The 13,086-nt window shown below is 41.3% G+C and overlaps 1 protein-coding gene across 1 annotated transcript; it reads left to right on the top strand.

Annotated features, from left to right (window-relative positions):
• Positions 1-2,034: 2,034 nt before the first annotated feature.
• On the top strand, positions 2,035-3,334 carry LOC120064201 (CMRF35-like molecule 3). The gene is made up of 4 exons (XM_039014601.1): positions 2,035-2,083; positions 2,178-2,501; positions 2,706-2,847; positions 3,214-3,334. The coding sequence occupies exons 1-4, from the start codon at positions 2,035-2,037 to the stop codon at positions 3,332-3,334; spliced, it is 636 nt and encodes a 211-aa protein (XP_038870529.1).
• The last annotated feature ends 9,752 nt before the right edge of the window (positions 3,335-13,086 follow it).

Raw genomic sequence — 13,086 nt, 5'->3', positions numbered from 1 at the left:
TGTCTTCACTGACATTTTCAACCTCTCCCTGACCGAGTCTGTAATACCTACATGTTTCAAACAGATCACCATAGTCCATGTGTCCAAGAAAGTGAAGGTAACCTGCCTAAATGATTACTGCCATGTAGCACTCACGCCGGTAGCCATGAAGTGTTTTTAAAGGCTGGTCGTGGCTCCCATCAACACCATCATGCTTGAAACCCTAGACCAACTCCAATTCGCATACCGCCCCAACAGATCCACAGATGACGCAATCTCAAATGCATTCCAAACTGCCCTTTCCCACCTGGACAAAAGGAACACCTATGTGAAAATGCTGTTCATTGACTACAGCTCAGCATTCAACACCATTGTGCCCACAAAGCTCATCACTAAGTTAAGTACCCTGGGACTAAACACCTCCCTCTGCAACTGGATCCTGGGCTTCCTGACGGGCCGCCCCCAGGTGGTCAGGGTAGGCAACAAAACATTCACACATCCACTGCCACTCTGATCCTCAACACTGGGGCCCCTCAGTGTCCTCATCACCAACGCACTATCATGGTCCAAACACACCAAGACAGTTGTGAAGAGGGCACAACACCCCCCCCCCCCCCCCTTTTCCCAGTCAGGAGACTGAAAAGATTTGGCATGTGTCCCCAGATCGTCAAAACGTTCTACAGCTGCACCATCGAGAGCATCCTGACCGGTTGCATCAACGCCTGGTATGGAACCTCTCTGCATCTGACTGTCATGCACTACAGAGGGTAGTTCGTACGGCCCAGTAAATCACTGGGGCCTAGCTTCCTGCCACCCAGGACCTATGTCAGAGGCGGTGTCAGAGGAAGGCCCAAAAAATTGTCAAAGACTCCAGTCACCCAAGTCATAGACTGTTATTTCTGCTACCGCACGTGGTACCGGAGTGACAAGTCTAGGACCACATTGACCCCCCACCCCAGGCATAGTCACTTTACAAATAACGTTGACTAAGCTGTACCCTGGCACATTGACTCGGTACCGGTATCCGCTGTACATAGCCTTGTTATTGTTATGTCATTTTCTTGTGTTACATTTTGATTTAGATTTTTTTCACTTTTGTTTATTTAGTAAATACTTTCGGGAACTCTATTTCTTGAACTGCATTGTTGGTTAAGGGCTTGTAAGTGAGCAATTCAGGGTAAGTCCTACACCTGTTGTATTTGGCGCATGTGAGAAATACAATTTGATTTGATTTGATCTGGGTCATAGGAAGAGAGTGGTTGGAATTCTCAGTTACTGCAGATGCAACATTTTGTTTCCCATGTCGAAAGTTCAGTGTTGAGTCCAATGCTAATGCAAACAGGGCCTTCACCCAAGCTGGCTATTCTAACTGGAAGAATGTTATTGATAGGTCCAAAGGTTTTGAAGAACCCCCACCAGCTCCAAGCAAACAATGACCTTATGTAAGTACAAATCTCCAGAACGTTTTTGGAAAGAAAATCTGCAGCTAGAGTAGGATTCTAGGCTAACCTGGGCTGGCTCCTCTGTTCCAAGATCATCAGGAACAGTCAGAGGTGGAGTTTACGGTGGAGCCATTATCCTGGCGGCGCTTGTTTTTTTATTTACTAGGCCTACTACTTAGTTCCACTGGTTTGTTCTGTTCTCATTCATTTTGATGACAGCTCAATGATGTCTGTATCATGTATGTTTCACAGACCATAAGGTCTTACAGGATGCATGTAGAGGTCTAAAAAGGGCCTAAAATGGCCACTTTCATCATGATTTTCTCAAAGATTGTTTGTGATACAATTGTATAAAGCATGTCAAACATCCTTCCACCCAATGAAGTTTCTATGTTTGAATTGCCAGAACAACCTGAGAAGGCGCAACATTATTTTGGGTATCCTGGTGTGGAACTGCCCAATAGCCAGAGAGAGCAGGTACAGGAAGGGGTGGACCTCACAGCCCAGTCTGAATGCAGAGAACTCTTTCACCAGTCACCACAAACAAAGAGTTTCCATTTCCATATCCTTTAAAGTCATAGATTTCAGATAAAGATTGAGTTGAAGCAGAAAGATGACTACCAAGATTTGGATCAATCTCATCATCTTATGTTTATTAAAAGGTATGTTGTTTTAAATCATTGACTATACATTTTTAGTCACTGTTAAATTAAGACACATTGTTTAATGCTTGTGTTTGTTTGTGATTTTCTTCAGCAGCCTCATCCCTCTCCGGACCCTCAGAGGTGAAGAGTGCAGTTGGTGAAACAGTCCACATCTCCTGCCAGTATCACCCGTTCAACAGGGACAAGGTCAAATTCTGGTGCAGGGGTTATTACTGGTACTTCTGCACAGTTATCATTCGATCTGATCAACCTAAACATCTGACCGGTGATGTTCAGATATTGGATGATAAAACCCTTGGGTTATTCACAGTCAGTATGAAAGGAGCAACAGCTGAGGACAGTGGCTGGTACTGGTGTGCAATTGAAAGAGCCAGCAGTCCTTTGGCGTTTCATCTTCACCTGACTGTCTCTGAGTGTAAGTACTGTATGTAGCTGAAGTTGTTGCTTACAATTTTTATTTTTCTCTGAGGAATTTAATATAACATTGCATATACCAGTGATCAATTACTATTAGTGAAATCAGTGCTTACAAATGTTTCTAAAGAAACCTGTGTTTCATACCATTACTTTTTATGCTATGTCCGTTATGAGTTGCTGTTTGAGTTGCTGTTTCCTGCAGGGCTTGTATCTCGGCTCAAAACAGAAACCACAAAACAGTACGACAAGACCTCAACTTCCCCAACAACGTTGACAACATCACGGTCCACACCTTGTACGACTCAAACAACAAGTCTCATATCTGCTACAAGCAATTCAACAAGGTATAGCTTAGTAAATAAGGCTACCAATGTATTGTAAATTGTCGACACTACTGTTTCTGCATAATGTGCATATGAACGCAGGGGATGTCCACTCAATAATCTAAAACAGCACAATGCACAAACTAACTATATCAGGGATGCCCAATGCCGATCCCTGAGGGCAGGAACACTTCTGGTTTTCATCCTCTCCTTCTAATCAGGTAGAAACAAAAAGCAGAAGTATTTTCGGCCCTCCAGGACCGGAATTGGGCATCCCTGAACTGTACAGTAAAAGTTGCACAGACCTGCTTACCTATGAGTGGCTAGATTACTCTTCATGTGTTACATTTCAATGTGGTTCACCCTCAGCTGACTCTATATCTACAGTGTGACAGTGTCCTTGGATCGAGATGATCCGGTGTGGAAAGTATGGAGAGTACTGCGCTGGATGCTCTTCCTCTTTCTGTGTCTGTTCCTTGTTCTCTTCAGTATACGATGCCATCGCTGATATTTGTACTATTCCTGCCAGTGTATCGCTTGCCTCAGTGTGTGCTACATTTTCCCCAAATCAAAATGTCCCAAATTAAAATCGTTGAGAATATTGTTTGTTTTAATTTAGAAAGCTAAAACATTCAAACATGCACACATATTAATAATAAGCAAATACATGGAGGTCATAACATGTTCTGAGAGATATGAATGTATAGAGATACAATACTAAAGATGTAGGATCTTCATTTGAACCGGTTTGCTACAGCAGGAAAATAATCCTGCAGCAACAGAAAATGTGAATTATTATGTGGATTATAATGAATGGACATTTTTGTAGGGGTTGATATATTTGTCGTTAGGGCAAATCAAGTCTGACGTTTCAAAGTGGAAATTACACACTTTAGAAGCCTCTTTAAAAGTAAAATACATTAGAAGTTTGCATTTCCTGCTTTGCAGAAAAAGTGATCAATAACAAAAGAGTGATGAAGATCCTACATCTGCAAGAGACAACACTATTATAATGCTACGACACTGAACAAAAATATAAACGCAACACGTAAAGTGTTGGTCCCATGTTTCATGAGCTGGAATAAAAAATCCCAGAAATGTTCCATACCACAAAAAACATACATCTCTCAAATGTTGTGCACAAATTTGTTTACAAGTTTTGAGGGCGTGTGCAATTGGCATGCTGACTGCAGGAATGTACACCAGAGCTGTTGCCAGAAAATGTAATGTTAATTTCACTAACATAAGCTGCCTCCAACGTAGTTTTAGAGAATTTGGCAGTACATCCTTCCGGCCTCACAACCGCAGACCACGTGTAACCACGCCAGACCAGGACCTCCACATCTGGCTTCTTCACCTGCGGGATAGTCTGAGGGGGTGCTGAGGAGTATTTATGTCTCTAATAAAGCCCTTTTGTGGAGAAAAACTCATTCTGATTGGCTGGGCCTAGCTCCCCAGTGGGTGGGTCTATGCCCTCCAAGGCCCACCCGTGGCTGCACCCCTGCCCAGTCATGTGAAATCCATAGATTAGGGTCTAATACATTTATTTAAATTGACTGATTTCCTTATATGAACTGTAACTCAGTAAAATCTTTGAAATTGTTGCATGTCACAAAAGTATTTTTAATAAACCCAACCAGATTACTCCTTTGAATTCATGGCCATCCTGCATTCACTTCTACAGATCTTGACATGGCTTGGAAGACATCAAAGAAGCCAATCCCAATGGCATCACAAAAATGGTCTCATATGGGCTTGGAGTTATTCAAACCCCAGAGAGCCTGTTGGTTTATACACAAATAAACAAGCACATGTAAATGTAACGCTACCAGTCATCTCCCTTTGAAGTCATCATGTTATCAGACGTGCAAACCCTGATGGCAATAGATTTCTTTGAACAAGTGAAACCCACAACAACATCACCAAAGGAACAGAGAGACTGTCTGTGTAAACAACACAATCCTCTGAGATAATAGCTGTACCATACTAGAAGGGGCATTAGACTTGCACACATATCAATCATTGTAGAGCATCTGTAAAAAAATAAACTGAATAGAATCTTTATACAACAATTAATCGCTATTATCACTTTGGAAGTTGCTCTATTTGTAAACTTCCCTTTTGCTTTTGTGGCCAGTTCTTAGTAACCACTACTTAGAAGCCCGACGCTGTGACTCCCTTTGTCCTTGTCCCTTGTGGTTCTCAGTTTTCATAGCTCTTTCAACATTTCTCTGAAGGTATACAGTATGTGATACTCAAGCTTCCTTCATGGTGTGTGTGTGTGCATGTGTGTTGGAATGGGTTGGTGGGGGCAGGCGGGTTTGTCTTGGAAGCAGAGTTTGTCTTGGAAGCAGAACAGAAGTATTCTGTGCTTAGAAATGGCTGGTTGTACAAAGGGAAACACTCATACAAATGGAGGATCTTATTTTGATCACTCAGAATTTTCCTAAACTGCACGAAATGCAAACTCATAGTGTATTTGAGTTTTAAAAAGGCTCCTAATGTTTGTAATTTCCACTTACATAATTCTGACTTGATTTGCCCTAACAAAAAATGTATCGGCCCCTGAGCAAGGCAGTTAAAACACTGTTCCCTGGGCGCCGAAGACGTGGATGTCGATTATGGGAGCGCCCCGCACCTTTCTGATTCAGAGGGATTGGGTTAAATGCGGAACACACATTTCAGTTGAATACATTCAGTTGGACAACTGACTAGGTATCCCCCTTTCCTCAAAAATTTGTACACAACATTTGAAATAAATAAGGTTTTTGTGTGTATGGGACATTTCTGGGATTTTTTATTCCAGCTCATGAAACATGGGACCAACACTTTACGTGTTGCGTTTATATTTTTGTTCAGTGTCGTAGCATTATAATAGTGTTGTCTCTTGCAGATGTAGGATCTTCATCACTCTTTTGTTATTGATCATTTTTTCTGCAAAGCAGGAAATGCAAACTTCTAATGTATATGACTTTTAAAGAGGCTTTTAAAGTGTGTAATTTCCACTTTGAAATGTCAGACTTGATTTGCCCTAACGACAAATGTATCAACACCTACAAAAATGTCCATTCATTAAAATATACACAATTCCTGTTGCAGCAGGATTATTTTCCCGTTGTAGCAAACTGGCTCAAATGAAGATCCTACATCTGTATGAGACCACAGATGGGTATAATATAAATATATTGATGATAGCCAGGTCCCTGTTTTAGAGCCCATTTCTAACAAATGAACTGGTCTAATTTGGAATAAACATGTAAAGTTACAGTACATTGGTACATTATGTGGTTTTAAATTGTACAGATCACATGGCTTTTAAACAACATTTGAGTTCTTAGTAATCTAACAACTACATTTTAGTCATTTAGCGAGGGACGTAGAGGAGCAATTAGGATTTAAACGCCTTTCTCAAATGGCACATCGCCAGATTTTTCACTTAGTCGGCTCAGGTATTCAAACCAGCGATCTTTCGGCTACTGGGCCAACGCTCCTAACAGCTAGGCTACCTGCCACCACTACTCTCTAACCGCTAGGCTACCTGCCACCCCTATGCTCTAACCGCTAGGCTACCTGCCACCCCTACCCTCTAAACGCTAGGTTACCTGCCACCCCTACCCTTTAACCACTAGGCTACCTGCCACCCCTACTCTCTAACCGCTAGCTTACCTGCCACCACTACTCTCCAACCACTAGGCGACCTGCCACTCCTACTCTCTAACCGCTAGGCTACCTGCCACCCCTACCCTCTAACCGCTAGGCTACCAACCACCCTTAAGCTCTAACCGCTAGGCTACCTGCCACCCCTACTCTCTAACCGCTAGGCTACCTGCCACCCCTACCCTCTAACCACTAGGCTACCTGCCACCCCTACCCTCTAACCGCTAAACTACCTGCCACCGCTACCCTCTAACCGCTAGACTACCTGCCACCGCTACCCTCTAACCGCTAGACTACCTGCCACCCCTACGCTCTCATCACTAGGCTACCTGCCACCCCTAAGCTCTAACCGCTAGGCTACTTGCCATGCCTACTCTCTAACTGCTAGGTTACCTGCCACCCCTAACTAATTGTGAACAGGCAGAAGACATTAGAAGCTTCATTACAGCTACACTGTTAGAAAAAAAGGTGCATTCTAGAACCTAAAAGGGTTCTTCTGCTGTCCCCATAGCAGAATAATTTGAAGAACCCTTTTTGGTTCCAGGTAGAACCCTTTTGGTTCCAGGTAGAACCCTTTCCACAGATAGGGTCAGCCGATGAACCCTTGCTGTGCTGATGGAAGGTGGAGTGGTCCTGTGTGGCTCAGTTGGTAGAGCATGGCACTTGCAACGGAAGTGTTGTGGGTACAGTTCCCACGGGGACCAGTACAAACAAATATGAAAATGTATGCACTCACTACTATAAGTCTCTCTGGGTAAAAGCGTCTGTTAAATTATGTAAATGTAGAGTGCTGGATCTAACATGATGTGCAGGTTGGAACACACTTGGAACACACTTGGGTATTCCATTTTCTTCCACCCTAAAATAAGATTTCAGCGACAATTTTTCTGAATGGGATTGCTTAAATGAATACATTTTGCAGTTTAACATGGATTGTTCTACCACAGATAGCATGGAGATTATATATATTTTTTTTACATGTGGAAATATAGCATATTACACATTTAAAAAGCAACAATTTTCCTATGCCTCTCTATTTCCTACGCCCCTCACTGTTCCTCTCTGTGCTGGCTGAACTACCTGTTGTGCCTGTGTGGTCTGAATATGTTTTTGTGACAGACATGTAATCACTTGACCTTTGAGGGCATAGTAAGAGTGGAGGCATGCAACCCACTCGGAGAGTGCACGTTAGGTAGCCTCTAACTGTGAGCTTCATGACAGTCACACTGCAAATGTGAACAAATAGCATCTTAGAACCACCTCTTTAGGAATATGAAGTCGGAAACTGCTCACTGCACAGTTACTGAGACATACATGAGACAATGTACGTCATCAGTCAAGATAACCTTGTGGTTGTAACTCTCCCTCACTAAAATATGAATTATAAGCATTTAGATGTGTATCCTTCGTTGTCTCACTGTGTTTCTAGTAGTGACACCTGCAGCAATGTAGAGCTGATTCTAATGGCAGTCTTAATGGCATAAAGCACTCTTTCAGGTCTCTCCAGACTTTAGACTGACATGCTTGGATCAGTTGCACTGATACTTGTACCACAGATAGAACAATGAGACAGATATTTCACTGGATGTATAAATGTGAAGCTTCCGGTTGGCGTTTCCACTCACTACCAAATTTGGTAGTGAGAGGAAACCTACTGGCGCTCAGTGGGAGGAGAGGGAACGAGATGGATTTTGGCGGACATTCTGCCAATTTTATCATCGATTAAACATTTGTTCTCAATAACCTTTTCTGTTCCCAAACCTAGAATCTGTTATGAACAAAGGGGACTAAGTTTTGTAGACTTTATCCTTTGCAAAATAAAATAAAATTGCGCTGTTTAGGAGCGCAAAGGCAAATTCATTTATTGCACACGCGCCACAGAGTAGGTGTTCCCTAATGGAAATATGCAGAAGTATATTAGAAAGCGGCAATAGGATATCGCTAACGCATGCTTGGCCCTGCCCACCTCCTTGCTTGTTCTGCCCACTATGACTCATTTCTTCCCCCGGCAAGCTGTGGTGTATCTGGTTAATCTATAAAAATCTTTGGTTGTACTGCCTATATCCAATCATAGTCGCAATAAGCATGATAAGCAGTAGAGACTAGAGTTTTGTCGGCTTACTCAGACACATCGATACGCATGACAGCTTGTGATAAGCAGTAGAGACTAGAGTTTTGTCGGCTTACTCAGACACGTCTATACGCATGACAGCTTGTGTGTTACTACAAAGACTGCCCTTGTGTCTTTTACACGATCAGTTTATTTTTAAATGCTCAAAGATTATAACGCTTAGAGCCCTCTTAAATCAAACCCGGTTGCTAGGTCTCCACGGCAACTCGAGGGAAATATGTCACAGGCCGTTCTTATTGTTTGATGTCGACATTATGAAGTTAGTTATTTATTAAATCAATCCAAACACATTCTTACAGCAGGTCTTAGGAATGATAATTGCCCAAGGCTCAAATCTCACAGAAATATATTCATAGCTTCAACAATGTGGATGTCATATAGGTTTTGTAAAACATGCAGACAGAAGTGAAAACTGTTACAGCAGGAAGCTTGTGAAGTGTGTTGATTCTTCCCCTGTGTTGTCTTGAGTAGACTGTCTAAAGACTTTGAAAAGCTGCTGCCTTTTCTTTCCATTTTTTTTCTCTCCCTGACACCCAAGCATCCCACAGGGGTAAGAAACAAGGAAGTTAATGGAGTGGATGTGAGAAGGTGAAACAGTGTGACACCGTCTGCTCAGGCTGAGATGAACACGCATCATGAGAGCTAGTTTCAGACTTTCACAAATACACCACCACACCTCTCACCATTTCCCTCCCCTAGTATACTTTCTTTGAATAGAATTCAATAAATAAATCTAGGTAGTTGTCAAAGCTATTGCAGTGTGAAAAGATAAATAACTGAGAGAACCAGTAATGTTGAATTTAATGTGTTGAACATAAATACAAATACTTTGACATAAGAATATTGAATCGAAAATAGAAAAACAGTTTATTTTTCTAGTTTAGAAGGTTCCCTGTTGTATCTACTACTATAGAGTTCATGTTTCTGAAATCCCTTCCTACAGGAACTACAGGGTTACAAGTCCATGGGGGGGGGGGGTTTACCGCAATCAATTGACTGCAATTACGGCTGGAGTTTTGCTGTACTAAGAGTAGACGAATGGTCTAAAGCTTCCGCCAATTAGTTGTAAAAGGAGAGACACTTAGCCAAGGCCAATCCATTTATAACCACTGTCATGGACAACAGTACAGCATAGTGTTGAAATGTGCCTTTAAAACATTCATCTTTTTCCTCTTCATACTTTGATATATCATAATTTGTAATCACTTTGTCAAAACCATCAAGAAAAAGCTATTTGAAACACTAACCTTCACTGAAAAGTTGGTGCTTTTGTCACTAAAAAGATATTGTGAAGCATTTTCTGGAGAAATAACGTGATCCTTGAATTTAATGCAAAGTGTTGCTTGGAAGTAATCCACTGATAATCTACCTGGAGTTGCAGTTCCCTCTGAAGATCAAATGGTCTTGATTTTCTTATTCAGCTCCAGAAGGTATTGCAAGCATAACTATCTCTTATTCAGCCCCAGAAGGTATTGTAATCACAGCTATCTCTTATTCAGCTCCAGAAGGTATTGTAATCATAACTATCTCTTATTCAGCCCCAGAAGGTATTGTAATCACAGCTATCTCTTATTCAGCTCCAGAAGGTATTGTATTCATAACTATCTCTTATTCAGCTCCAGAAGGTATTGTATTCATAGCTATCTCTTATTCAGCTCCAGAAGGTATTGTATTCATAGCTATCTCTTATTCAGCTCCAGAAGGTATTGCATTCATAGCTATCTCTTATTCAGCTCCAGAAGGTATTGTAATCACAACTATCTCTTATTCAGCTCCAGAAGGTATTGTAATCACAGCTATCGCTTGACATCTAACAATATACAATGGGGTCTGAAATTATTGACACCATTGATGAAGATGAGCAAAAATTACTGTATAAAATAAATAATTCAATTATTGAGCTGTATTGTCTGCAGAAAGTACATGTTTATACTAATACAATTGCTCAGTGAAAGAGATTTTGTATACAAACAATTCTCAAAAGGGAAGGGGTCAAAATTTGACACCCCTGTTTTCAGTACCTTTCAATTCCTCACCTTGAGGATAATGGCACTGAGCCTTTTTCTCAAATGTTTAATGAGTTGGAGAACACACTGGGAGTGATCTTAGACCATTCCTCCTTACATAATCCTTCCAGATGCTTGATATCCTGTCTGCTCTTATTGACTGCCCTCCTCTATTCAAACCACAGGTTTTCAATGGGGTTCAAGTCCAGAGACTGAGATGGCCATTGCAAATGTGTTATATTGTGGTCAATTAACCATTTCTTTGTGGATTTTGTTGTAGGGTTATTGTCTTGCTGGAATGTCTACTTGTAGCCAAATTTCAGCCTCCTGGCCGAAGCAACCTGATTTTTGGATAAAATGTCCTAGGTAAATTTCATGATACCATTGACCTTAAGAAGGGCCACAGGACCAGTGGAAGCAAAATAGCCCCATAACATCCCCCACCATTCTTTTTAAGTAGGTATGGGGTTCTTTTCTGCTCATGCATTCTCATTTTGACACCAAACACACTATTGGTGCACCTGGCCAAAGACCTCTGTTTGTATGTTCTCTGGCCAAAACACCGGTTCCAATCCAAGCGTCGATGCCATTTAGCAAACTCCAGGAGTTTTACATTTGTTGAATGACATGAAAATAGAGCTCTTTGGCCACACACAGTCTTAATTTAACCACCTTGGATGGTCATTTGGCACCTCAGTAGGCAGAAGCAGATGCCTGGTAGGTAAAGTTGGCTGTAGAAACGCAGCAGGGCAGCTGCCCATTCACTTTTTTGTAAAGATGGGACATCAGATGAACACATTCCCTGTTCCGTGTGTTAAGATGTGAGCGGTCCTTGGAAAGGAATGGGAGGATTTGACAGTCATTGTTGAGCGGATTGCATTGTTCGCTTGTTCTGATTTTGAACTTAATTCACCAATAAAGTTATTCATCAAGATCATTCTGTGGCCGTTGTATTTTGACTGAATGGTAAATGTTCTACACCTTTTCAGGGGATGTTGTTTCTTTCTACTTTGGGACATAGAGCTATTGCAATACAATGTGTCAGTCTTTTTACCATCATGCAACCTTACATAATAACAACACAAACAATATTTGATTTTTTAAATGAAAAAACGTGTGTGTATATATATCTACATACACACACACATATATATCAATTACATTATCTATATACACATCAATTGCACTATACATATCTATATACACATCAATTACACTATACATATCTACAGTATAAACAAATCAATTACATTATACATATCTATATTGGGGTGGCAGGTAGCCTAGTGGTCAGAGCGTTGGGCCAGTAACCGAAAGGTTGCTAGATCGAATCCCCCAGCTGACAAGGTAAAAAATTGTCGTTCTACCCCTGAACAAGTCAGTTAACCCACTGTTCCTAAGCCATCATTGTAAATAAGAATTTGTTCTTAACTGACCTAACTAGGTTCAATACATTTTTTTTTTTTTTTTTAAATACATGAAAAGCCAACACAAAACCCAGAAAGCAAAGCACAATCATATGAAACAAACACATTGTTAAGTAAAAAGGCTCTCCAAAATCCACCTGATGCCCTAGCAGGCACCAACTCATTCCACATGAGAGGTGCAAAAAAACAAAACGCAGATTGAGCTAACTCGGTGGAGATTGAAAGAATCTCCAGAGTATGCCATTCCTGATTCTGATAACTTCTACTGTACATCTGAAGGTTAATGATGAGGCAAGGTATGGCAGCAGTTTCTGCAAACGGCATTCAAAGACAAGAACACAAAGCGTCAATCTACGAGACTTCAAGGAGGACCAGCCTAATTTCTGATACAAATGTAATGATGTGTACTGAACCTACCTGCTGTAATAAATCGCAATGCGTTATGATCAACTCCATGATCTGATTATGTTTGAAGTACCAATGTTATATCATTGTTATGACAATGACACATTGTATGATGGACCTTGATCGTTTTGAGGGAGTTTAACACCCATTTAACACACATGACATAAAAATGTGCATTGGGAGCAGACCTTGAGCCCTAATGTGTTTTCAGTGTATGCCAGTGCTCAAGAATCCCTGAAGATCTTGTTTTGAGGCAATGCTGTCATATGTATTGAGCGCCATGTCCCCTCCGCCTGGTCCACATTAAATGTCCTTGAGGACTGGAGAGGGTCAGGCCTTTTCTACAAAGCCATCTGGAACACAGAGTGGCCAAATTGATGTCCTGGCGACATGGGAAACAAGTAGGAAGGCCATTTTTATTCTTAAAAAATGAAAAAGTCAAACCTTCAGTGTAGTATAAATCAATGTGCTTGACAGAGCAGTGTCAGATACGTCATCGAAGAATCATTAGAACAAAGCTTTGAATGCACGTCAAAACATCACGATTCCTCCGACAGGGAAACATGCTATTGAACAACTGGCAGAGAAAATGAAAGCAGCAAGAAATAATTTGGCTTGGATTAGTGGTAGTTGA

Source organism: Salvelinus namaycush, chromosome 19 (genome assembly GCF_016432855.1).
Source record: "Salvelinus namaycush isolate Seneca chromosome 19, SaNama_1.0, whole genome shotgun sequence".
Classification (NCBI taxonomy): domain Eukaryota; kingdom Metazoa; phylum Chordata; class Actinopteri; order Salmoniformes; family Salmonidae; genus Salvelinus; species Salvelinus namaycush.
Note: the sequence above shows the minus strand (reverse complement) of the source record. Positions and strands in the feature narration are given on the sequence as shown.